Source organism: Natrix helvetica (genome assembly GCF_964273705.1).
Source record: "Natrix helvetica genome assembly, chromosome: 1".
In the NCBI taxonomy this organism is placed as follows: Eukaryota; Metazoa; Chordata; class Lepidosauria; order Squamata; family Natricidae; genus Natrix; species Natrix helvetica.
The window spans coordinates 37,969,134-37,995,652 of NC_138548.1; the positions used below are offsets into that span (position 1 = coordinate 37,969,134).

Here is a 26,519-nt window from a genome sequence, read left to right on the forward strand (position 1 = left end):
TAGTGTTTGATAACATTTTATTAGCCAAATCTCAAATTATCACAAACATGTCTATAAAACCTCAAAAACAATTTTGCTGACAGTTTCATTCAAAAAGGCCAATTTATACAGCACTATTTGTATTTGGTAAATCTTAATTTTACAACAACAAAAAAAGCTTTAATCTCATGATACAAACCCCTCACCAGAAAGGATGATTCTATATAAAATAATATCTAAGGCGGATTTGATAGATCATTCGGATATAGGGGGGAAAAACCTGAGATCTACATTTCTGAAGAACTTTTTTCTGGAACAATGAGGATTGGTTTTAAGTGAATTACATAATTTGCATTATAAAAGTTGTGCTATATATTTAGCAATAGTGCAGGTCACACTTCATTTTACATATTAAGTGCAGATAAGATTTAACAAAATAAAGTCATAGATGCAGAGCTCTATTTAAAGCATTAATAAACTGTATACATATTGCACACTAAATAAGTGAATACTTATAGGTCCAAATACTCACAGTATTAATTGGCCAGTGCTCACATGATGAACCACATTTAACGTAGGAAAGGAGGAAGGGAAAATCCCTATACCATGTGTAAATAGCAAGTAGTAAGAAGCTTATTTTTAGAGTTGATCTTTTTCCCTCAATTCCAAAAAACTACCTATTGATCCCGAGATTCATAAAGAAGTTTTGCTGCCTGTAAAATGACAAAAAAACAAAAAAGGAAGAAGTAACATGAATTGTCACTGTTATAAACTATTGGAATTGCACATGCAATTTAGCAGTGGGGCTGAATTATTTCTGAATGCATTCAAATTGTTATAATAAAATAAAAATGCAATGCAAGCTGTGCTAAATGTTAAGATTCTGATTCATCAAATGGTACATGAAAAATTTTCTAGAATTTCAAAAGATAAAGAACTATGATTCTCTTTATATGAAAATCTGTACAAACATTTATGCTGGTTTATGGCCATAATACAGATAGTCCTCAACTTACTACCATAATTGGAACCATAATTTCAGTTTTAGTCACTGCAGTTGCAGGTCGGGACGAGTTCCATCTTTTTTACATTTTTTGCAAGTCATTAAACAGCAGTTGGCGGGCAAAAAAAATCGCAAATCGTGGTCAGATGATCATAAGTCACTGCAATTAGCCACAAAGGCAAACCAGTTGCTAAATGCCCAAAATATGGTCACGTGACTGTGGAAGAGGGGTATTGTGACATTTTACAGCAGCTAGAAGTGCCTAATTACCATGGGATTAAGTTAATGGCAAGCAGAGTGGCAAACTGCCATCTTAAATGGTACAGTCATATGTTTTGGCTGCATCACTTAATGGAAATTCTGGTTTCTGTTACTGTCATAAGTCGAAGACTGCCTCAACTTAGTATATGACTAATAGTATGTGGTAGCTAAACACACTCTTTTAAAAGAGACATGGTTTTGATTTTAATGGCAAACCCACCATTTTGCAGATTTTGACTCTGAACTTCAGTAGATTCCCCCTGGTGGAAAAGACAGTTGCTAACACTGTTTCTTGCCAATTTCCTATTGGCATCTGGATGTTGATAACTGAACAGTAGATTAGGTTTATTTAAAAGTACTCCTAAAGACATTTAAGATGTAATTTAATTAACAGTTGCTTTAGTTACCTTATGCATTGCTGCTAGCCAGGTAGCTGATAGCTTTTTATTGGAAGTGAAATCTTCACCAGCAGTAAATTTAATCTGTTTGAATTCATCTGATCCTGGTACTTTGTACTGAAGCAGCATACCTGTGGCACGAGTATTGCCTCCTAAGGGGGGAAAATATGGGGGAAATACTTTATTTGTTACAAATGCAAAGGGCTGTTCCAAACCATAGCTTTTTTTTTTTGACAGAATGGATTCTATCACCAAAAAAATTACACATCCCAAAATGCAGTCCAAACTTTTGAGTAAAATTCTGAACCAGACCTAGAAAAAGGAGAACAAGAGTAACTCAGTGCAAGTGGAAGTTTACTCAAGTGGCTTTAGATGTAATCCACAGATTTACACTGCAAAGCAAATATAGCTTTATCCTTACAATGGTGGGTGGTTAACCCGCCATCTTTTTCTAGCCCCAATCACTGATAAATACTGGAAAGAATACTGAGTAATGTATTAAACTCTAGGTTACATAGTCACACCAAAAAATAAAGCCACATGCAAAACAATTATGGCCGAGCAAGTATTCAGACTGGATAGCTTTGAGGTTGTAAGACAAATGTCTAACAGAACTAGTGTTTTTAAAGGCCTCATATTCAAGAGTATATGTGGAGAATGTGCATTATACAAGACATTTATTTGGATGATGTATGCTCAAACAGAACAAAACTATGCCCTTGAATTATTAGTGAAAAGTCACAAAATAGAAGAGACAAACCTTAAATAGCTTGTAACAATGGAAAAAACATGGAGCAACATAAAATAATTCAATCCACTAAACAATACAGAAATTATTCTAAACATCTTAGTATGAGGATTCTGCAAAAGGCAGATTTATTTACAATATTAAACTGAACTAAAACCTGAATTGATATTAATGTTTAAGTCAGGCCATCTTTATGATTATGGTACATTCCAAATTCAGTACTACTTCAACAACAAAAAATATTTGTACTCCTCTCCATTACAAGTTGACATGTATTTTGAAAGTACAATTTTGAATAATTTTTTTCTGTGAGATTGGTGGTTGAGAGTTGAACTTGAAAACCCCAACTCAAACCACTACAATTAGTCTTTAAAAACTCTACATCTCTGTTTATGACATTAGAAGTGTCAAAGAAATCCTATCACAAAGGCAAAGTTCCTATTTATTCCTTTTTCGTAGAAAAAAATCAATCAGTTCTAAAACTTTGTATTTGTACTGTTGCACAAATGCAGAAACTGCTGATTTGAGAATAACAAAGCACACACAAGAGGATGGCTTCTTGAATTCTTTCCAATGCTTTCCATCACATGATTGAAAATGTCATTTCAATCCTCTGCCCAAATGCCTCTTAGGGAAGCATTGGGAGATATATTTTTTATTGGTTTTTTTTTCTATGTAGCCTCTGCCTGATACTGTTCAATTCAATCCAATCTTTCTTTTGCAATTCCTTCTATAATATCAAATTTAGTCCCATTCTATTATCCTGTTCTCGTCTTTCTACATAATTTATTCCCAAGATTTTATTGTATTGGTAAGAATACAAGTTGACTTACAACCGGTCGCTTAGCAGTTGTTCGAAGTTACAGTGGGCCTACTGGGGAGCTACTTATGATCCAGGTTCAAAGTTATGATGGTCACATGATAGTACTTCAGGTGCTCAGCAACTGGGACACATTTATGGCTGTTTGCAGCATCCCACAATCAGGCAACAGTCTTTTATGTTGGTTTTGTCAAAAATTGATATTACAAAAATATCCTATTTTCAGCAAAACAGGGCCCATAGGGAACTACTGGTTTGCTTCGTCCGTTTTACAACTCACAACTTCGGACCTTTTCTGAAGTACTATAACGGACAGGATCCATTACAGTTATTAAGTGAAAGACTACCCATGAAAATAAAATAATAGTATAAAAGAACTGATGTTGTTCGTCTTTCATGAGTAGTGATGTAAGACTGGATTGTTCTTCTACCATATTTTTCTGCAGACACATTATTTCTTGAAGATTAGCATTTTATGAAGCTGACTTACTAATGGAAACGGTATTAAAACAATTTTGGGGTTGTAATGTCTCAGAATATATTTTAAAAATACATTACAAATGTATAGCTCTTAAATTGTGTTAATATGAGTATACTAAAATTCATTTTATTATTTTTAATGCAATGATAAATATATTTGTCTGAACAGTAATATAATCATTAAATTTTGAGTGTGAACCATAGTTAAGCTAGCTTTCTGGGATACCTAAACTGTGATTTAATAGTTTAAACAGCATATAGATGATTCAACAATAGGTAAAACTAACACGACATTCTTTTCAGTTTTGTTTGATTAAAAAAACCCAACATGCTAAAATAATCCTGAGTAGAGAAAAAAAATTTTTTTTTAAAATGGCTACCACTGAACGCTGATCTAGCAACAAGGCTGTTGCTTTTCTGAAGTACCGGGAAAACTCGAAAAATTAGAACATCGTGCAAAAGTTTATTTCAGTAATGCAACTTAAAAGGTAAAACTAATATATGAGATAGACTCATTACGTGCAAAGCAAGATAGTTCAAGCCGTGATTTGTCATAATTGTGATGATTATGGCTTAGAGCTCATGAAAACCCCAAATCCACAATCTCAGAAAATTAGAATATTGTGAAAAGGTGCAATATTCTAGGCTCAAAGTGTCCCACTCTAATCAGCTAATTAAGCCATAACACCTGCAAAGGGTTCCTGGGCCTTTAAATGGCTCTCAGTATGATTCAGTAGGAATCACAATCATGGGAAAGACTGCTGGCCTGACAGTTGTGCAGAAAACCATCATTGACACCCTCCATAAGGAGGGAAAGCCTCAAAAGGTAATTGCAAAAGACGTTGGATGTTCCCAAAGTGCTGTATCAAAGCACATTAATAGAAAGTTATGTGGAAGGGGAAAGTGTGGAAGAAAAAGGTGCACAAGCAGCAGGGATGACCGCAGCCTGGAGAGGATTGTCAGGAAAAGGCCATTCAAAAGTGTTGGGGACTTTCACAAGGAGTGGACTGAGGCTGGAGTCAGTGCATCAAGAGGCACCACACACAAACGGATCCTGGACATGGGCTTCAAATGTCATATTCCTCTTGTCAAGCCGCTCCTGAACAACAAACAACGTCAGAAGCATCTTACCTAGGCTAAAGAAAAACAGACCTGGTCTGTTGCTCAGTGGTCCAAAATCCTCCTTTCTGATGAGAGCAAATTTTGCATCTCATTTGGAAACCAAGGACCCAGAGTATGGAGGAAGAATGGAGAGGCACACACTGCAAGATGCTTGAAGTCCAGTGTGAAGTTTCCAGTCTGTGTTGATTTGGGGAGCTATGTCATCTGCTGGTGTTGGTCCACTGTGCTTCATTAATCCAGGGTCAACGCAGCCGTCTACCAGGAGATTTTGGAGCACTTCATGCGTCCTTCCACAGACAAGCTTTATGGGGATGCTGACTTCATTTTCCAGCAGGACCTGGCACCTGCCCACACTGCCAAAAGCACCAAAACCTGGTTCAATGACCGTGGGATTACTGTGCTTGATTGGCCAGCAAACTCGCCTGACCTAAACCCCATAGAGAATCTATGGGGCATTGCCAAGAGAAAGATGAGAGACATGAGACCGAACAACGCAGAAGAGCTGAAGGCCGCTATTGAAGCATCCTGGTCCTCCCATAACACCTCAGCAATGCCACAGGCTGATAGCTTCCATGCCACGCCGCATTGAGGCAGTAATTGCTGCAAAAGGGGGCGAAACCCAAGTACTGAGTACATATGCATGCTTATACTTTTCAGAGGTCCGATATTGTTCTATGTGCAATCCTTGTTTTATTGATTGCATGTAATATTCTAATTTTCTGAGATTGTGGATTTGGGGTTTTCATGAGCTGTAAGCCATAATCATCACAATTATGACAAATCATGGCTTGAACTATCTTGCTTTGCATGTAATGAGTCTAACTATTAGTTTCACCTTTTAAGTCGCATTACTGAAATAAATGAACTTTTGCATGATATTCTATTTTTTCAAGTTTCACCTGTATGTGCTTTGGATTTCATTCCAAAATAGTATTTCAGTCAGTGCAAGACATAAACTGAATATGTTTTCTGAAGCTCTTCAAAACAAGTACCGTATTTTTAGAGTATAAGACGCACCTTTTTCCCTCAAAAAAGAGGCTGAACATCTGGGTACGTCTTATACTCTGAATACAGCATTTTTTGCCTCCCGAAACCCTGCCCCTTCACCAAAATGGCCGTGTAGAGCCTGTAGAAGGCTTTCAGAGAGCTCCTGGGGATTGGGGAAGGCAGAAATGAGTGAAAAGCGGGCCGTTTTTTGCTCAATTTCGCCCAGCCCCCAGGAGTACTCTATAAGCCTCTTAAAGGCTATGCATGCAATTTTTTTGACAAAAAACGGGGTGGTTTTTTGCTCGTTTTAGCCCCCACCCCACCCCCCAGGAGCACTCTACAAGCCCCCTAAAGGCTATTCATGCTTTTTTGGGGGGGGGGGAAACGGGCCTGTTTTGACGAAAAACGGGCCGTTTTTGGGAGGTTTGCAGAGTGCAAAAACTTTTCTTTTTAATTTGCCTCTTCAAAACCTTGGTGCGTCTTATGCTCTGAAAAATACAGTATATATTTTCCTAGTATCACTTGGCAACTACAGAACGCAGTCGTGGGAATGACATGGCTTTTTTAAAAATTACAGATAACTATATTTGCTCCCTCAAGAAATCTGAATCACCTTTTGAAACTGAATCTGAACAGTTGCACAGGCCAATTATTCAAACAGTATGAAGCTATGTTACATTTTAAGTTTAATGTAGATACTAAAAACAAGGCTGAATATACAAATCAACTCCTACTTTATACACTCGGTTCAAACTGATGTAATCAAACTAGTCTTTTGGTAAGGCAGAATGAATCCTTTGCCTCGGGTAATTAATTGTGGCCACTGCCTGAAAACTGTCATTTTAATTCATTTGTTCAAAGCTAAGACCTACCCAATTCCATCCTCAGTGATGCATACAAGGGAAGTGACCATAGATGACTGTAGAGTTGCAAACAGAGAGGTATTACAGGTTTCTCAATGTGACAAATGAATCAGGAACGGTAATGAAGCAACCAGAAACAATAGTAAATTCTGCCACTTCCAGAGTGAGGTCATAGCCTAAAGTATTTCCTCAGATTTGTTATGTGCAATTCTATAGAAATATAGGGTACACAGCTGTTTGCGGCTATGCTAAGCAATGTATTACATCTTTCCCACATTGTATCATTTTAAACTTATTTTAAATGTATATCAAATATAACTTTTCCTGTTTTCCTAATCCTGATCCTTCCCATTTTTTCCAACATCAAGTCAGGTCCTTAGCCAAAATAGTTTCAGATCTCTGCTGGGGGAGGGGAGAAAAGTTGAAACCATCTCCTATTGGATTTATGATATTCATCCAGTGAAAGGGTTTTCCTTTTTACAAGCCTTTTCCCATCTCGCCTGGAATTATGAAATGAGCACATCTCTTTTTCTCACTTAAACAGAAACCACCCAACCCCTGCTCACAAAAAACGTAGCTGTCAGACAAAGAGTGGGGGAAAGAACAGTGGCTAGATGTAGCCTGGGGAATGCTAGTTGGCCATTGAGATGGTTGATTATGAATGAATCTGAAGTTCAGCCACTAAAGAAAGATTTCCACAAAAAAATTGTGTCTGCACTCGGCCTCACATACTGAAGAAATAATACAAAAAGCATGCTTAGGAGTAATGAGTACCAGTGCTGACCTTCCATAATGTGTCCACTTTCCAAGAGGCAGGTATAAGTATGAATGTCGTTTTCTACATCAAGGAAGCAGGTAAGTAATGAAGAGAAATGTTAACAAAAAGAAATACAGAAGGTTTAAAATGAAGATTCAATTTATAGCCATAAAAATTAAACAGATAGAATCAAGTCATTTGGGAAAATACAGAAAGCTACAGAGAAGAAATGGATATGAATGCAATCTAATCCAGTGACAGAATACTTGAAACATTGGTCTCAAATTTTACTATTCTTTTTTTCCTGAAGTCTCACCACCACATTTTTATGTAATCTAGCTTTAATAGTTTAAAAGTGAGCAAAAACTTGTATTTTTTCAGAACTGGATTAATGAAACAATTTATATAGTAGTTACTTTTGTGGCTAACACAATGTTATTGGGGGGGGGGGGGGGTGAGCTACTTGCAATCCAAAATTTTCTTAAAACAATGTGCTTTAATAAAGGGCCGGCTTAATATTTGTTCATATTTCAGTTCCATATTACTTTAAAATGTACAAAATATATTTTTAAATTACATTCTATAATTATTATGCATATTTCCAGACTCAATGATTCTAAATAGTTGAACATAACAGGTTTTATACACTTGTTTAATTACCAGCCACATCTTTAAGAAGTTGTCCTGTTGTTAATACCAGCTAAAAGTAACTTCTAGACATTCCAAAAATAATTCATAGTATCTGATTTGCACGACACTCCGCATCATGTTTCTTGTTTTATGAGTTTATTTTGAATTAATATTTATTTCTATCTTAATTATCAAGCCAGTCGTTTTCTCCTTTTTTATATTGCAAATATCCTGTAATTTGTTTTTGAAAAAAATATAATTAGACATTAAAAATAAGATTTGGAATGAAACAATGACTGAGTTTCTCATGGAGTACTTGTACGCTTGTGACATATTGCAAATACAGCCACTATCAACCTTTTTTGCTAGTTTAATGAAGTGAGAAACAAGTCATAATTGCATGCTTACATCTGTGGCAGAAGCTATTCCCTAAAATAAATGTTTTATTATATCCAGAAAAGTATAAAGAAACACAAGTAAATTGGAAGTTCAAAGTCTCATACCTATTATAAGCAAGCTCACTTCAGGTAAATAAACATTGCATTTTGTTTCAAACAATAAAGATTTCTGAAGTAGAACCAGCAACAAAATTACAAGGGGAAAATTCTAAAATGCTCTTATGAAAACATAGTGGACGTCCTTTTGTGGTGCCTTGAGGCTGTGGGGGGGTCTGGATGAGGAAAACAGACTTCAACTGAACCCTGACAAGAAGTGGGCCCCTCTGTATCCAGGAGTTTGTCATCTTTGGTCTTGGATGAGGTTGCACTACCCCAGACAGTCCTGGTGTGTAACTTGGGAAACTTTTTAGACTCACGGCTCCTTCTGCATTGTGCAAGAGTGATGCCCCTTCCTGGAGAGGGGGGCCCTCCATTCAATTACTCATGCTTTGGTCATCTCCCAACTGGACTATTTCAACCCATGGGGCTACCCTTGAAAAGAATCTGGAAGCTTCAATGGTGCAGAATGCAGCTGTGCAAACCATACTGAGTGCCCAAAGAAGGGCACATATATCACTTTTGCTCCACAAACTGCTTTAGTACCAGCTTGCTTCCTGGTCCAATCCTTGGTGTTGACCATCACCTATAAAACATCCTACATGACATAGGGCCCAGCTACCTACGGAAGTGGCTTCATCGCCTTACATCGGCCCATCCCATTTATTCATTCAAAGAAAGTACGCTGTAGACCCCATCAGTCAAAGAATTTCAACTGACGGAGTCTAGCAGGAGGGCCTTCTCCGCCGCTGCCCTATACTATGGAACATGTTACCTTTGGAGGTGAGTAATCTCTCTCCCAATCTCTTAGCCTTCCTCAAAGGGGTCAAAACTTGGCTATCCAGTCTTACATGGGGGACACAGAGGTCCATAAAACTGTGCAGTTGTGCAGCTTGAGAACTTCCTCCACCTGTATTAATAACTGCTAAGTGCCCATCTTGGAATTTTTCTGAAATTTTATATTTTTTTATAATTTTAAGTTTTTAATCTTAAATTAATTCTGCTTTTTAAAATTTTATTGATTATATTGCACACCGCCCAGAGCCCAAGAGAGATGGGTGGTTAAAGAAATAAAATAGAATAAATAAATATTTGCAAGCTCCACTATAATAGCAATCAAGAAGAATCTGACAGTTAATATATTTATTCAACAATACTTTCATTATGCACAAATGTGATATATGCATGTAATAATTATACTGAATCACATAGAAAATCTTGTTCATTAGCCTATGTAGGTATGACATTAATCTGAAAGGACCATCACTACTAATGTTGTAAATTGAATTAAAATAGAGGTGTCTAAGCAATCACATTCTTAAGAAAGAAATCCTATGGACTATGTGTACTGTGTGGCCCTGTAATTGCTCACTATTGTCTTAACAAATGTTAAGTTCATGATATCACAAAATTCTCAGACTGGATGTTTCTAAACTATTGCCATCTAAATAACCAACCCACCTGCTTCACAATATTAAAATGTGAAGAACATTTCCAGAAGAAAGGCAATCCGTTCCCATTTTTTATTTATTTGATTGTACATACATTTTCTACAGAGGTTCACAAAGATTGTTTTCCATTTTCTCCTCCACAACAATCATCCAATGTGGTAGAGTGGGCTAAGAGAGTTACCGGCCCCAGGACACCCAAATAACTTCTCTTGCTGAGACTTATTTGAAGCAGGACCTCCTGGTACGGCAGCTTACTACTACACCAGTGATTGGGGAATTTGTTTCCCCTTGGGGGTGCCAAAAGCGCGCCCACGCACCCTCACCCGTAATTAAATGCTCCCCCACGGTGTGCCCACCTGTGCATGCACGCATGACACACACACCCCCACTGCCTCCCCCGGATGCATGCATGGCTTCCTTGAAACCTGGGAGGGCCTCCCCTGCTCCCCACAGGCCCTCCCGACGCAGGAAACAGCCCATTTTCTGACTTTTGGTGGGCTCCCCAGGCTCCAGGAAAGCCTCCTAAAGCCTGGGGAGGACAAAAAATGGTTCATTTCCAAACTTCCGCTGGGCCCATTGGGCCCGTTTTTCACCATCCACAGGCTTCAGGAGGCTTTCCTGAAGCCTGGGGAGGGTGAAAATGACTTCCTACACCCTCCAGAAGGCCAAAAATCAGCTGGCCAGCGCGCACATGCGCGCTAGAGCTGACATAAGGCAATGCCTCGTGTGCCCTCAGATATGGCTCCATGTGCCACCTGTGCCATAGGTTGGCCACCACGGAACTACACCATCCTTATTTTTACCCTATATTTCAGGTAAGATATGTATCCCAGAAAAAAAAAGAGACAAATACGTTGCCTAATGCTTGCCATTAAGAAGCAATCTAAGAAAATATCCCAAGAAGTTAACTATCAATTAATTCTAGGAAGATTTGACAAGAAACACACTAGGTAAAGAAAGCAGGATAAAATAGACATTTAAAAGGCAAAATTAAAAAATGGCAATAGAAAGAAATCAAAGCGAAGCAATGAGAAAGTAAAAGGAAATATATACAGCTAGTAAGAATCAGTCAGAGAAGAGAGATGCAATGTATCGTGTTGTCTGGCCTGGAATATAAATACTGATAGAGGAATTCTGTAATTATGGTTTCAGACACTTTAAAGGTTTATAAACTATGAAAGGCAAAACCCAATGATCCTAGCTGCAGGTTTCCAATTACTACTTATGCTTAATAACAAATTACCTCCAGGAGTAAATCCTTCAGTAAGAATTTGGACCGTGGAGATATGTGAAATTTCTATTTCATAATGGCTTTCTCCATCCAAAAATAGATACCTACACAAAGAATGAATGATGTTCATTTCATGTATATTAATTAGTAATTCTTACATTGCTAAATCCCATACTAGAAAATAAAACAATCATTTATATAATTATAAGACATTACATTTGTTAAATTTATTTGCTCATCATTGGGAGTACCTATGCTTTGTTGTATCACTGCAAAATAAAGTGTTTTATCGTGTGTGTGTGTGTGTGTGTGTGCGCGTGCACACACACACACACTAAAATAGTTTCCCAAAACAATATATTGACTAATCATTCTGGAAAAAAAGTTTTTGAAAGTGTTTCTAACACTTTTAAAGCCATCCAAGAAAACCTCCTCCTAGATTCTGTCAACATTTCTATACTTTTAAACAAATTACCAGGTGTCAAAACTACCACAGGGTCTTGGTTTTTTTTGCCCCACGAAATATGGCCTTGGGCTTATTATAGGGGAGGGTTTATTGTTTTGGGATTGCTAGGCAGCTGTTCCCTTGTGAGTGGGCTCCCGAAGAGCCGGGCACAGCCTCAGGGGCGAAGCAGCCACGAGGTGACCACGGTCACGAGCAGTCTCCCGGCAAACCCCCTCTCCAGCCGGACACAATGCCACTCCCCAACCTATCAGTATCCCGAAGGTGGCAAGCAATGTGAGCGCCTCCCCCCCGCTTGGTGCCTTCGGGAAACCGCTAGGTCAGTGAGCGGTGGTCTGCCTGGCCGGAGGGGGGGGTTGTCCAGGGGGCTTATTTTGGGGGATGGGCTTATATTTTTGCTCACACGAAAAATGTGGCAAGGCGTTAGTTTCAGGACAGGTCGTATTTTCGGGAAAATACGGTACCTCCTTGAAGCTTAATAAAATAAAGAAAGAAAGATACTGATTTTCCTAACTCACTAAAGGAGATTAATCTCTTGTTGATATGTTGAAAAATATTGGTCATTAGCTATCTTTCCGAAATATTAACATGTATTCCTCCAATAAGAACATGCTTATACAATCATCAATATCAAAATAATAAGAAGGTACACTAGCCTACTTATTAATTATAAGAAAAACAACAAGTAATACATACAACCACAGCCAAAACCTTCAAAAATGGAAACTGAAAAAGTATCAATTTCCTGCTAAGAGCAAGTCATAGCAATATTGCTCAAATAACACTTTGGAAATAAGGGCTGGGATGCTGGATAAGTAATTCTTCAAAAAGTTAAAACAAAGTATGTAGCAAATATAATACTTTTCAGAAAAGGATTACAACTGATTTCCTTATAGCAAACATTTCTTACCTCTGGTTGTTGGAAAGTCGACAAACCATCATTTCTGTTTTTTCTGATGTCCCTGGAGTTACGAAGAATGTAGCACCTCAAAATTCCAGGAATGGAAGAAAAAGAATTAAGGATACATTTCTAAAAATACAATATAACTAAAACAAGCTCAAAAGTGCAACTCTCAATTTTACTATACAGAGTTGTTTATTATCCTTTCTCTGGACTTTTGCTACTAAAAAGAAAAATTGGGCATATCCAGATTATTCCTATTATAATGTGCAGAGGTTTACCATTTTTCATTCTGGAATCCAAATATGTATTTATACCAGAAAAATCCAAGCTGAAGCTCCAAAATTTATGCAGACCCACAACGTTCAGTACCTTTTCCTAAGATATGCAAATATTGTTACTGAAGTGTAACAATTAAAGGGAAAATATATAATGACTAAACTTGTACTGATATTACCCAAATTTAACAATATAGTTTCTGCCTTCTACTATCCATTACTGCCCTCAATATACCACAATATACCACTTAATGGCAAAGTGTAATATACCACTTAATGGCAAAGTGTAATTTTTGATTCAAATTTCACAATCCTGTTTTATGTCATGTATTTATTACTATAAACTAATATATAAATTCTTATATATTGTCTATATTGTCTATAGAATCTATATTCAATACTTACCATTCATAAGCACTTTGAGTTGCCTGTCATAGAACTCCATTTCTTTCTGAGAAATGAGAGCACATTCAGCACATTGGCGTACGGGATCAACAAAGTACATACGAGGCAGAGGCACTTTCTTGCTGCAGCATTTATCACAAAAGCACTTTCCACATCTCCTGCAATGATGCTGGAATAGAGGAGAAAGAGAGAGATTAACCAAAATTAGATCATTATGTTTAAAATATTTGATTCTGCTCTATTGCAAATTCTATCAGGTAGAAGAGAAATAAATACTGTAGCGGAAATACAAGGAGTATAAAGAGGATAAAATCCTGATATGCCAGGTTAAAAAAAATACCAGAATGTTTGCAAAAGCAAAAACAAATGGAGAAAAATGTCTGAATTAAGTCTGAACTCTCATGTACTAGAGAAAGCTGTCCTTGCAGATCACATTGTACTACTTCTCTAGTTTCCATGGAAGTCTAGCAATCGGTACATGAAAGTGCAGAGTACAATAAGCAGCGTTTTCCTTTCCCTGTTCTAAAAAAAACAAGCACATTCAGCAAACTTCAAATATCAAATGCCCAGAGTAATTTAGGTGACATGGATAGTGTAGAAATATAAGTATAAATAACTATCACCAAACCATAATTAATGCTTAAGTACCTAACTGAGCTAAAAGTTACATAGTTAGAGAATATAAACAGTGCTTAATACAAAAGAAAGAAAGAAAGAAAGAAAGAAAGAGAAAGAAAGAAAGAGAAAGAAAGAAAAGAGATATACATACAAATATAAATTCTGAAAGTATTCATAAAACATACAAAGCTGCAAACAAATTACATCTTATCCTTAAAGAATGGTAAAAATTCTATTAATATAAAGTTTAGTATACTCTATGAATTAGACAGCTGTGAGGTTTTTCAATAGTCCATGGTTAAGCTAGCTACAGCTTCACATACAATGTGAAAATAACATTTGATCAAGCTAAATGTTTCCTTCACTATTTGAAACAGACTGCCTATCCAAATTATGTTTGTCAAACAAACATATTTTGTGATGAAAAATATTTGGGCTATCAGATCAAGATTGCAATAATCTTGAATGAATGCAAGATAGTAGTAGAGCTACTGTGCCATCTAATGGTTATCCAGATTTTTATTCTGGTAGCCCTATACAGTACTGCATACTTATATCTACAGATCTGAAAATTTTTGCTACTTTAATTGCCTATCAAAAACTCAATGAAGTTTCTACACAAGAAACCAATACATTATTTGAGAAATTGTGAAGCATATAATTGATACAATACAAATACATAATTTATATGATCATATAATCTACACACACACACACACACACAATTGTAAAGCAAAACAGCTAAATCCATACAACATGCAAACTTTGGATTTATTTCATTTAGGCCTAAAATTATGTATGTTAGACTTTTAATCCAAGTTAAACATAAGTATACCAGGGCAGCTGGTTTATTCAAGAAATCAAAATTAAATACAATCTGAATTAATATGTGAACACAGCAAATCAGTAGCATAAAAAACTGTAATATGTATCGCCTGCATGGCCTGATTAAAAAGAAATCTAATTAGAAAATGAGCCATAAGGATAACAATGTAAAAGAGAGAGAGAGACAGATTTGTAAAAGCTCTTATTATTGCACATGTAGCATACAATAGTCATGTATAGCGAGATTTGTAATCCTGGCTTTGATTATACTTAAAAGCAAATGATGCACATTTTGTAGTCCAGCAGAACCTGAACCTGGGACTCTGAATATGTTAAGGGCCCCATTTTTTTTATTTCCGTTAATTTAAATGTTAATTGTTTAATAATCTTGGCTGCTGTATATATTTATTTTGGATGTTTCTATTGTTTTAAATATTTTTAAATGTTTTAATAGTTTTTATATTTTTAGAATCAATAAGCTGGCCCAGTTGCTGGTTGAGACATGCAGCTATAGAAGATGAAAAAAATAAATAAATCCATCTACTGAAAAATTTAAATGTTCACAATGCAATTCCAAAAATATAGAAAAAACATAAAAGAAAATTTGGTTTCACTATTAAGTATGTTCAGTACAAGCTACACTATTTTTTTAGCATAAACAACCCCTATCCTAAATGCTACAGTTATAACACATTCATTTGGTTTGCAGAACATTCTACTCAAAGGTGACTTTGACATTTTATTGCGTTCAGGGGAATGCTCTACAATAAACTTGCATCCAAACTCTTACCTTTCTGGTTATGAAGTCAAACTTTGTATTGCACTGCATACATCTAGGACACTATAAAATAATAATACAAAGATATTTAAGTTTGACTGTTTCAGCCAAAGACTAAATGAACACATGGCATATTATGTGACACAATTTTAAACAGCCTCATTAGTTTGCATGAGTAAGCCTCATAAAATACTTCTACAGAGATCATTTTCTGTACCATAATATTTTCCTACTAAAAGAAAAAATACAAGATCTGTAATTCAGATTCAGCACAATTAGTATGACCTAGCTAAGGACATCTTTCTGAGATCACATCTAAAGTCCAGATTTAAAACTGCTTGAAATCAATCTCAAATGTTACCATTTCTCTCAATGAACTTTTAACAACAGATTCCTGGGCCCTTGATTTTCTTCACCTTTATACCTTTTCGAGACACTGCTTGAAATATAATTTTACTTAAAAGGATAAAAAAAAACCAATTTATATTGAGCATAAAAATATGTTATATAGGAAAAGGGGAGGTAGCCCTGAAGAAATAGAGATTACTACAGAATGTCATCTTTCACATATATTGTTATGAAGACTTGCATTTTACAAGTCTCAATCACAAAGTTTTCTTCATCCACATAAGGACAATATATACTTCCAATATTTTTCATGATTCATGGAACATAATGTATGTTGGGCTGCTGTGAAATGTACTTTATCCTATTGTTCTTGGACAACATTCTAAGCTCCAACAGGCTTCGACCTACTTTCTAGACAAATATCTATTTCTGACATCATTTAACAAACATCCTAGAATTGGCATTATTTGCAATACTGTTGAAACTTTTTGTTAATTCATGGTTTTCCAGTATTTGATAAAATACATACAACACACCTAGCTAAGGACTTATTTTTATTGTTGTGTCAACCTAGCATTTGCAAAGGAAGATTTATTATATGTCTGTTGTCAATTCTGGTGTGTGGTAGAATCACTGCTCTACTGAGCACATTTACATCTTTCTTTTTTGTTTCAGTAGTAGTAAGTCTGAAACAACCAGTGTCATTTCTGCCTCTTAAGATCCTGCAGCTTCTACCATCACCTCAGCTTTTCTTTCCAAGCCATGATTTGTTTCCCAGGTCTCTTTAGCTATGTGATCAGTTTCCTTAATGTTTCCATGAATGGGAATTCCATAAATGAGAATACTTCTCCCTTCAAATACCTCACCCATATAGTATTTAACCCATTACCCATTATTGAAAGTAAACCTTATTTTTCTAGGACAATTCTTTCAATTATCTCCAATATTTTCAACAGAACTTCCCTATTTTATTTCTTTAAAGCTTTTATATAGCCACTCAGGTTACAACCAATTTGGGGTGGCTCCCAATCGAAGCACTGATACAGTGGTTCCCAACCTTTTTTTGGCCATGCCCCCCTAAGCCTCTCTAAAATCCTGGTGCCCCCCCCCCTTTACATATAATTCTTACTTTACTCAAAAAGTGAACTCTACTCATGCATAGGAAGCCTAAAAAGCCATTAACTTGATTTAAACAAGGTTCAAATTGCCCCCGTTAAAAATCAAATTGCCCCCCTGTGGGGCGTGGGGCCCACGTTGGGAACCACTGACTGATAGGACCCCTCAAATCAAGCCACCATTGTTTTCTACTCAGACACCCCCTGCTGGCGAACCGAAGAACAGCATATCAAGTTCTGGCCCCGTTTTTAGCAAGCTGTTCTGATGTTCTACGTGGAGGGCGATTTTAAGGCAAGACGTTCAAAGAATCGACCCAAAGCCTGAATTCAGGGCGAGCTTTGAGCGTCGCAGCGGGGTGGTGATCGCGCAAGGAGAAAAGACCTGAATGTTTTTTTAAAAAGTGGGGGGGGGGGCGGAGAGCACCAATGAAGTTCCGCCAAGGCCTGCTCTTCCACGGTCCAAATCTCCACAGGAACAGGGACCGAAGGGACAGGCTCTGGCGGAGGGCGGCAGAGACTGGAAGGAGGGAGGAGAGAAGACTGAATGAGAGTCCAGAGTCCAGACCTGAGCCGCCAAACCACCGTTACCTCCTTATCCGGCACCCACGGCGGCTCTTCCAATCCGAAAGGGCTCTGCGCAGCCCGGTTTTCGGGGACCATTCGGAGCCCGCTAGGGGAGCGAATCAACTTTTTGCCTTCAGGGGCCTGGCGCCCCGACATTTTCACCTCAGAGCTCGTACCACAGCCGCCGCCACACGGCGACGCGCCCAAACCATCGATCCACCCACAGCCACCCAATCCGAAGCCACCGCCCCGCCCCAGCTATCCAATCGCCATCAGATTCACTGAAGGTAGACGTCTCTCTAGGCCAATGAAACGTTGAGAAACGTTTCTCTTCTGGGGAGGGGGAGCAAAGCTGTTGTTTTCAACATTACAATGGTGGGCCGACTCCCCACCCCTCCCCTTTGATATATACTTCTCAGCCAATCCCCTTCAAGGCATGTCAAGCCAAAGAGGAAAGTGAAAAGGGGAGAGAGATAGAAAAGAGAGGAGTCTCGCACGCGTGCGCGCAGAGACTGGAGGATAACGCCGCATGCGCCTTTTACGTTGACAGCGAAGTTTAAGAAGCCGCGTTCTCGATGACGAGCGGGGCTTTGTGATTGGTTATTAACTCTTCCCAGCATTCTGTGATTGGCCCACGCTTTCCGCGGTTTAGGCTGATTCTTGTTAGCGCCTTTCTCTTCTGTAAGGCTAGGATCGTCCACTGAAGGTAGGAGATCATTTAAAAGGGATTCTTGCTTAATGGGCTCCTCGGTGGAGTTTGAGTTGGGGGACTTTTGTCCGACTGCCCGTTTTTGGGAACTCTGTTTAGCTTTCAATATTAGCATTTTTTTCCAAGGTGGTTTTGAATTTTGAGTTTATAATCACATATGGGCTTGACTGGAACTATATGGCAAATAAAGATCCTATGAAGAAATAAACATAATTCAATATTTTTTCATTTATTAAAATTTCTTTACTTTTACCTATAGAGGTGGAAGCTTTATTTCTCAGCTTTAATTTTTTGTTCACTTTCAGGATAAAAACGTCGTTCATATTCTTCCCACGCGTGTCTTATTCGATGACAAACAGGCTAGGCTGTTTGATTCCAGAAGAATAGAGGATGGAAGCCCTTTATTCGTGGGACCTTATTCTGTGTGATGATTAGCACTTGCATCCACTTTCACAACATTCAACATGTCTTGGCCAAGCTCATATATCCTTATATTTTCCCACCTAAGTACCATTGTCTCATATCGTTTACGTGTGAACATTCTTCACTCCTGATATTTTTTTTACATGCTACGTAACCTGAAAGTAACTAAAACAAGCCAAGGAGCCTAGCAATTGCAAATCGGTATATAACACTAATAACATAAAAGCATTAAAGAAAAATAGGAAAAATAATACTGAGATCAAAGGAGCAAGGCTGATGTGAAAAACTATTTCAAGTCTTTCTGTTAGCATCTTTCTAAAGCTATATCTTAGTTTTCTTCCTCTATGTAACTTAATATTGTGTGGCTCTGCATTTGTGAAGAAATGGATTGGGATAAGTTTGACATGAACCCTAGAGTGATTGCAGCTATTAAAAAAGGTACATCAACTCTACAAATCCTTGTTTTCATATGTCACCCCTCTTACCATTTTTATATATTGATTGTGTAAGAAAACTGCCTTGCTGCATTTGACTAAGGGATTGTATAGAGTAGGCTACAGTTGCAAGTGGGTAAATGCTGATTGTGATGAGATTGGGTATATCCAGATCTGAAAAGAAGCTACATGTTTAAGAACAAGCCATGTTGGACTCACTTCTGAATAAACATCTGTAAGTGTGTGTATAGCTGATCATTGATGGGATTTTTTAAGCCTTGCTCTCACCTGCTGTTTAGAAATATGAATGAAAGAATGCATGCATGAATGCCAGTAGTAAGGGATGTTCTGAATAGTTGAGTAACAATAAATCATTATAGTTTTACAGTTTTGCATTAGAAAAAAGTATTTGCATAAAAACAAATCTCTGTATTAATGATGCCATGCTGTTTATGTCTACTTAAAAGTAATTTGCAGTGAGTTGAATGAGGCATACTAAGATATATGATATAGGATTCCAGAACAAGAGAATAAATTAATAACATGTCTATGCTCTGTAATATCCCCCCTTTTCAAATAAAATAAATAGATCTATTTTGGTTATAGAATCAATTTTCTTATTTCAGCAAATATAACATCAATTAAAGACATTTTCCATCTTTCGGGATCAGATTTGCAAAGGTTAACAAAGCTATCCAAGGCAGATGTACAATATCTACTAAGAACAATTTCTAGTATTTTGAGAAAAAACTCTGTTTTTACAGGTAAGTCTTCAACTAGCTTTTTTCTAAACAATCAATTGAAAAAAATTATTAGACTGCTAGAAACCTATAAATTGAAGGTATAGTGGCATTTGATCTTCTAGATTTTTGTTAAAATCTAATTCAATCCTTTAACTTACTGTACAATTATGTGTTTATGTCATAAAATGGTAATAAGGCAACTTTTTTCTTCTCTAATTTTGAGAAACTCTTTTATTCCCTTTCTACCTTTTATTCGTTTCCTGCTACCGAAATAGAACATTGTACTTTTGCTGGATGTCTTAACTGAATGCTTTCTGGGGATTTCTGAATCAGCTGATTAAGAGCCTCAGTGCCTTTATTTTGTCAACCATTTCAGGATAATTACATTGAAAGTGACATAGAAGTGCATTAAGTAAACCGGCTGTCAAATTGTTTTAGCTCTCCAGCTATTTCAAAACAAAGCCCCCAGCACTTCCCAAGGCCAGAAGCTGAGTCTGGGCTGCCCATTTCTAGATGGTTTGCTCCGAGGTGGAATTCCCCGTACAGGAATTACTGAAATTGCTGGTGAAAGCTCTGCTGGGAAGACTCAGATTGCTTTGCAGCTGTGTCTTTCTGTGCAGTATCCATACAGATATGGTGGACTAGAATCTGGTAAGAAATATGCTCTTTTAATCTCTTTTAATGGTTTTGAGCAGTATTCTTCACTCCCTGCCATGTTGCATACTATTGCATTATGATTATTAGCATTTAGGCTTATATAACGCCATGCTTTACAGCCTTCTCTGAGCAATTTACAATGTAAGCATTATTTGCATATGGGGATGATGTTCCAATGGTCGTGTGGAAAACGGTCATAAGTCACTTTTATCAGTGCCGTTGCAACTTCAAACGGTCGCTAAATGAACCGTTGTAAGTTGATGAATATCTGCACTAGTATCCACTGCAGCTTTGGAAACGGGCATTTTCGGTTGCAGTGCTTGCCATTTGGAGCATCATAATTCCCACGATCCAGCAAGACACTGCTGGTATTATAGGTAACCTTAAAAATGTGACTGTTTTCCTGGGCATGGGGGTCATGAGGTTAAGGCAGTGTGTGAAGTGGTTTTCACTATATTGCATGTTGTTGTCCTCAACAAACATTCTGTATTCTCTATTTATACTGGGTTTTGCTATTGGTATTACTTTGCTTTTACTGAGTTTTTTTTATTTTATTAGCCACCCACAGTTACAGTTATGAAATGGGTTGCCATATAAACATTTTTTTTTAAAAAAAAGGAAATTATTATCCCTTCCGTGTGGTGTGTGTGTGTCTGTGTGTGTGTGTTCGTTCCAGCCGACTGCCACAAAGAGGAGCCAGTAATTTCAGATGGCTTGGCCTTCATTACAGGTGCAGTTTACGTTTGCACAGAGGATGTTTTTCCCAATAAACGTCTGCAGCAATTGATTGAGCAGCTGCCAAAACTGAGGAGTGACGTTCCATCCGAGGTGATGCAGAAGATAAAATTTGGAAACAGAATATTTGTTGAGCATGCAGCAGACCTGGTGAGTATTTTATCTGGCTGTCAGTGCTTCAAAAGGTTAGATTCCATATATGCAGCTGAAAAAGAGCCGTGATGCTACATTCCAATGTAGAATATGCATTTTGTAAATCAAAATGATAATTACTTAACACTTCACATCAATTTTATAGTGCTGTTTCCATTGATGCCATTTCTCAGCAGATCTCTGCAGAAAAAAAGAGGCTTATTTGTTTTTACAAAATATATAGTTAGCCTTTCCCCTCAAATTTTCTCAATATGAAGCTAGAAGACTGCAAACAACACACATAGAACATTTATTAGTTAAACTATGCAAAGCATTAAAAATGGTCTCATTAAAAAGACCTTAACTTATAGAACACATTCAACAGGTCAGGTTTAAACTTCAGCACTGTGAGAAACAGTATAGAACTTTTGAAAAATGAGTGTTCATTTTTCTTCTATTTTATAATAAAAAGGTAAGCTTTTTGTTCTCAGAGCTATGAAACTATGCTGGCCAAGTTGAAGGACTCTCAGAAGCTAGAGCAGTGCTGTTATATGCCTACTTTTTGGCACTAAGTCAACTGAATTATGAAGATTTTTAAAGAACCTTGTTTCGGGTTTCCTGCACAAACCATCTTGCACATCTTGTTATAGAGAGAAAACTAAAAGAACCAGTTTGAATAAAAGCAGATTTTCATACATACATACATACATACATACATACATACATACATACATACATACGGCTATGTGTGTGTGTGTATGTTCCAGCATAACTGGAACGCCTTGAGCAATTTCAGCCAAACTTGGTACCTAGATGACTTACTCTCAGGAAAAAAATACTGTGGTGGTAAAACACCTCTCGGGGTGTATGTTCTGTTAAGATGCAGCCTGTTGTGCCTTAAAATGGCTTCTACTGTACTGCCTTACAATTGCTTCTACTGTACAGCGCAGTGGAGTTGCCAAGGTAATGTATTGTATTCCACAAAGGGGCTCCCTCTGGTAAGGGGGAAAATCCAACATTAGAAATTACGTTTGGTCCAGACATTTTCAACAAGGCTTTGATTATTCTTCGGGACAAATGTATGGCCATGATCAATAGCACATTACTGCAACTCGGCCTGCCTGCACCACTGACATGACGTACTTCACTCACATACGAGAAAAGAACTACAACGTCGAACAGCTTCCTATCTAATACAGAATTGGGAAAAACAAATACCCAGGCAACACCGGGTTATCAACTAGTCAATAATAAATCCCAAGTCACAGAATCATTCACTGCCTATTTTTATAAATATATACATTGTCTTAAATGATAGTATTGCCTTGAATTTTAATGTTGAGCATAAAAGGCAAATTATAGTCTGCCTCGTTGATTAATGTTAATTTGCATTTTGTTCTCTGGCATACCTCTGGTGTTAAAACAGTTTGTCCATTAAATGGTGGACAGCAGTAAAACTCAGGGACTGTGATCATACCAGTCTGCAGGCTTCCATAAACTTGTACTCTGGAGACAAGGATGTGCCCTCAATGAGGGCAAATCCAACTAGAAGGGAGTAAGTGAGATAGAAAAGCAATCTTCATTTGCTGTTTCAAAATTGGCAGAGAGGGGAATTGATTGGCATTTGATTACTATGCTTCAGGCGTAGAAAATCTTTCCAACTAGGCATTGCATTGCATTGTACTGATTTTAAAGAGAAATTGATCTGGCTTAATCCGTTGCTTGTTTTTCCTCTGGCATACTCAATGTTTCCTTTGTGAGAAAATACACTGGAATTCCACAGGATGCCTTTTGCTTAACATTATTTTTAATTTTGTTTTAAGGAAAACAAAACAAAAGTGGAATGCCCAAGAGACAAATGTACGTCAAATGCTTTCCTTTTGTTCTTTCTGACCCAATGGCATATTAGAAAGTCATTTCCTGAAAAGCCTCAAAATGATGGCTGTCTGTCTGTCAGCAGAAAAATTCTCTCAAACAAAACATAATATAACCATATTTGATGTGATAGGAGAAGCTGAAAAAAAGAAATAAAAAATATTGATTTAGAAAATGGGTGCAAGAAAAAAACACCTCAATTCACCATCATTTGTGAGGGGCAGATGGGCAATGATTCAGCATGCCACCACTCCTCTATTCTAAACCCCTCCCTTCTCTCTTGATCACATGGCCATGTTTGCCTCTTGGCCTATGCTTTTTGATGCACGCACATATTGAAAGCCAAATAGATTCAATATATGAAGGAAAAACAGAAATTTGTATCCAGAGGCAACTCCCATGGATCTATCCTAATTTATCATCTGACAAACAGATGGGCAGTGCAGATATACATATCCTGATTAGTTCCTGGTGACAAAATGTGTGTGTGTGTACACATGGAACACATTACTTGGTTAAACAGAAGAAAATACAAATTTCTTTTTTGGCCACTGCTGCTACAAAGCTGGGAAGAAATGAAAAGGCCATGATGTTTTTTAAAGTTAGGCGTTTATCACAAATACAAGGTTAAGGTTTTTTACTACACATCAACTTTTGTAAATGCAACTTTTTTAACCAGCTTTTTTGGTCAGATCTCCATACTTACTTGATGTATTGTTACTCCATATAGATTCCTGGCAGTGTGCAGTATAAAACAGATAAAACACAGGATAAAAAAAATCACAGGGTAATGTCTTAATTTACCCAGGATGATATTGACATAGCATCTCCCAGTGACAACATGTAAACATTAAAAGTGTTTTTGAATAACTGCATTTTAGCCACCTTCCTAAATATTAATAGTGAATGGATCATTGGGGAAGAGGTTGTTTCACTTACTAGAACAGTAGCCAGAAGGGTAAATGAATGCATTAATGTATTGATAAGAACTTGCTTTCCAGTATATTTCTCCTGCATTTGGTTTTTTACTGGAATGATTTGTCAGCTATACTCCTTACTTCCCAGTTTGATGCTCCATCAGGAACATAAAATAAAAATTGTGCAAAGAAAAGCATTCATTCTATACTATTCTATAAATGGCTTATGGGTTGCGCTGATAGTAATGCAGCAGAGCTCTGCAGTTAGTAGGATATATTTCAATTTGGAGTAGGGTAATTTATTTTAGAAGACTTTCCATATTTTTGGACTACAAGATGCACCGGAGTATAAGATGCACCAAGATTTCAAAGAGGAAAACAAGAAAAAAAAGTTTTTGTCCTCCCCAGCCCCAGGAGCACTCTGCAGGCCTCTCAAACCATCTGCATCTCATTTTAGCAAAAAACAGTCCTGTTTTTGGCCTCTCATGCATCCCACTTTCACCCTCCCCAACCCCTAGGAGCACTCTGCAGGCCTCCCAAATCCTCTGCTCGAAAAATGGGTCCATTTTTGGCAAAAACAAGACATGCGGGGCGGGAGGCCAAAAATGGCTGTATTTGATGTATAAGACACACCGACATTTCTGCCCTCTTTTGGCGGGTGGGGGAAGTGTGTCTCATACTCCGAAAAGTATGGTAAATCAATTTGTGCTGGCCAGTTAATTCTTTCCTGTTGGTAATTTTCAATCCTGATGGTGACATTAGGCAGGAGCTTTATCCAGGCACTGACCCCTATCTGACACCATGGAAAATATCACTGGTTGGAAAAATGCTAGTCCGCTTTGGCAGAAAGAAGCTTTGAATAATCATATTTCCAAGCATGGAAAAATGATATTTATTCTGTTTTAGAATGAGGAACCATACCAATAATCCTGTTGTAAAAATCTTAATGTAATCCTATTATACATTCAGAAGGGTTAATTGGGACTTAGTCTCAAGATAATGTGCATAGATTTGCAACATTGCTGTAATTCTCACTCAGCTTCCTGACTCAGTAAAGCTCTGATGGATTGAGTATACAATTTGCTGTTTGCTGGCATTGCAAACAAATACAAATTTTGGAATAAGGATTACTCTAGCTATTGTAGCAATTACTGTGCATCCAGAGTGGAGCACAGATTTTTTTTTTTTACAACTGTTCTGTACTTGACATGCATCCTGTTGTATTTCCTTATTACAGGACACTTTCCATGAATGCATTACTAAGAGACTTAGCTTGCTGCTCTCGAGAGGAATGGTGCGGCTAATCATTATTGACTCCATTGCTGCCTTGTTCAGATGTGAATTCAGTGCTACAGATTCTGTCCAGAAAGCTAAATATTTACAGAGATTTGGGGCAAAACTTCACAGATTAAGCTGTACGTTCCAGACCCCCATAATATGCATTAATCAGGTAAAATAGCAGAGTTTGCTTGGCCTTAGCAACATCCCACTAATTTCATGAGAGCTATATACATTTAACTCATTTTAATGTATGACTGGACATTGATTTAAACACTTAAATGAAATTCCTAGTTAAAAATGGAATGTTTGCAAGTAAAATTCTGTGTCTCGCCAGAATTAAGGTTGGTTAATTATGTATGATTTAGCCAAAGTATTTTATTAGAAGTAAATAATGTGAAGTAAAATTATTTCTTTCCTATTACTACATTCTGACAAAGCATTGAATGGACATTTTTTCTTGATTTCTTTTATATATTCTAGGTAACTGATGCAATGAATGAGAGAGAAAATGCTGTTTGGAATACTCAAAGGTGAGTGGAAAAAGAAATTCAACAAGCACATATGTATGCGCACATGTGCACACACATACACACAAAAGTGAGAGAAAGAGATCTAAACACATATCTCATATATGTTGTATGTGTGCGGTAGTGTGGAGTCACGTGACATATCAGGACTTTTTTTTTTCCCCTTCGCTAAATCGGGCATGGGCACATGACACATCCAGCCAGCGAGTTTCACAGCCCTGTCTTAGATCAAACCATATCATTAATTCATCTGTCCCAGGATTGTGTAAATTTTGGACTATGGGCAGCTGTACACTTCTGGAACAACAAAAAATAGATTTAACAATGGAATTTAAATGCAATAGTTAAATGAATACTATTTATTTACTCTGTGTAATAAGATTTCTTTTATTGCAAATGCAATTTGGTAAAAACTGCTGTAGGGTTTCCATGCTGACTGGGGAATTCTGGGAGTTGAAGTCCACAAGTCTTAAAGTTCCCAAGTTTGGACACCCCTGGGCTAGCCCAAGAAATCATTAAAAAAAAAAAGCTTACTTCCCCCTTGTTCAAAATTGAATAGAATATTTG

General features: G+C 37.3%; 3 protein-coding genes across 9 annotated transcripts in view; 1 reads left to right on the top strand and 2 right to left on the bottom strand.

The window, feature by feature from the left end:
* Nucleotides 1-17,851, bottom strand: ZFYVE21 (zinc finger FYVE-type containing 21). Of its 3 annotated transcripts, none has more exons than XM_081933946.1 (8): nt 17,544-17,851; nt 15,505-15,555; nt 13,374-13,440; nt 12,598-12,673; nt 11,237-11,328; nt 7,446-7,499; nt 1,651-1,793; nt 1-692 (listed from the first exon to the last, which is right to left on the bottom strand). In XM_081933946.1, the coding sequence occupies exons 1-8, from the start codon at nt 17,673-17,675 to the stop codon at nt 657-659; spliced, it is 651 nt and encodes a 216-aa protein (XP_081790072.1). In that variant the 5' UTR covers nt 17,676-17,851; the 3' UTR covers nt 1-656. The 3 variants fall into 3 exon arrangements, with proteins under 3 accessions (XP_081790072.1, XP_081790070.1, XP_081790071.1); XM_081933944.1 differs by having other exon boundaries at nt 13,272-13,440; XM_081933945.1 differs by lacking the exon at nt 7,446-7,499 and having other exon boundaries at nt 13,272-13,440.
* Nucleotides 17,687-26,519, top strand: part of XRCC3 (X-ray repair cross complementing 3) — a 12,156-nt gene continuing 3,323 nt past the window's right edge. For 2 of the 4 annotated variants that reach the window (XM_081933940.1, XM_081933942.1), the window contains exons 1-7: nt 18,077-18,225; nt 18,534-19,089; nt 19,712-19,849; nt 20,267-20,479; nt 21,216-21,370; nt 25,382-25,594; nt 25,906-25,955. In XM_081933940.1, the coding sequence (XP_081790066.1) occupies nt 19,035-19,089; nt 19,712-19,849; nt 20,267-20,479; nt 21,216-21,370; nt 25,382-25,594; nt 25,906-25,955 (824 nt within the window). In that variant the 5' untranslated portion in view covers nt 18,077-18,225; nt 18,534-19,034. Of the gene's footprint in view, nt 17,807-18,075; nt 18,226-18,533; nt 19,090-19,711; nt 19,850-20,266; nt 20,480-21,215; nt 21,371-25,381; nt 25,595-25,905; nt 25,956-26,519 lie in introns of those variants that run through there. The other 2 variants (XM_081933941.1, XM_081933943.1) reach the window with 2 other exon arrangements.
* The window catches only part of KLC1 (kinesin light chain 1), a 49,315-nt gene continuing 45,942 nt past the window's right edge, over nt 23,147-26,519 (bottom strand). For both annotated transcript variants that reach the window (XM_081933934.1, XM_081933929.1), the window contains one exon: nt 23,147-23,366. The gene's annotated coding sequence lies outside the window, so the exon portion shown is untranslated. The remainder of the gene's footprint in view (nt 23,367-26,519) is intronic.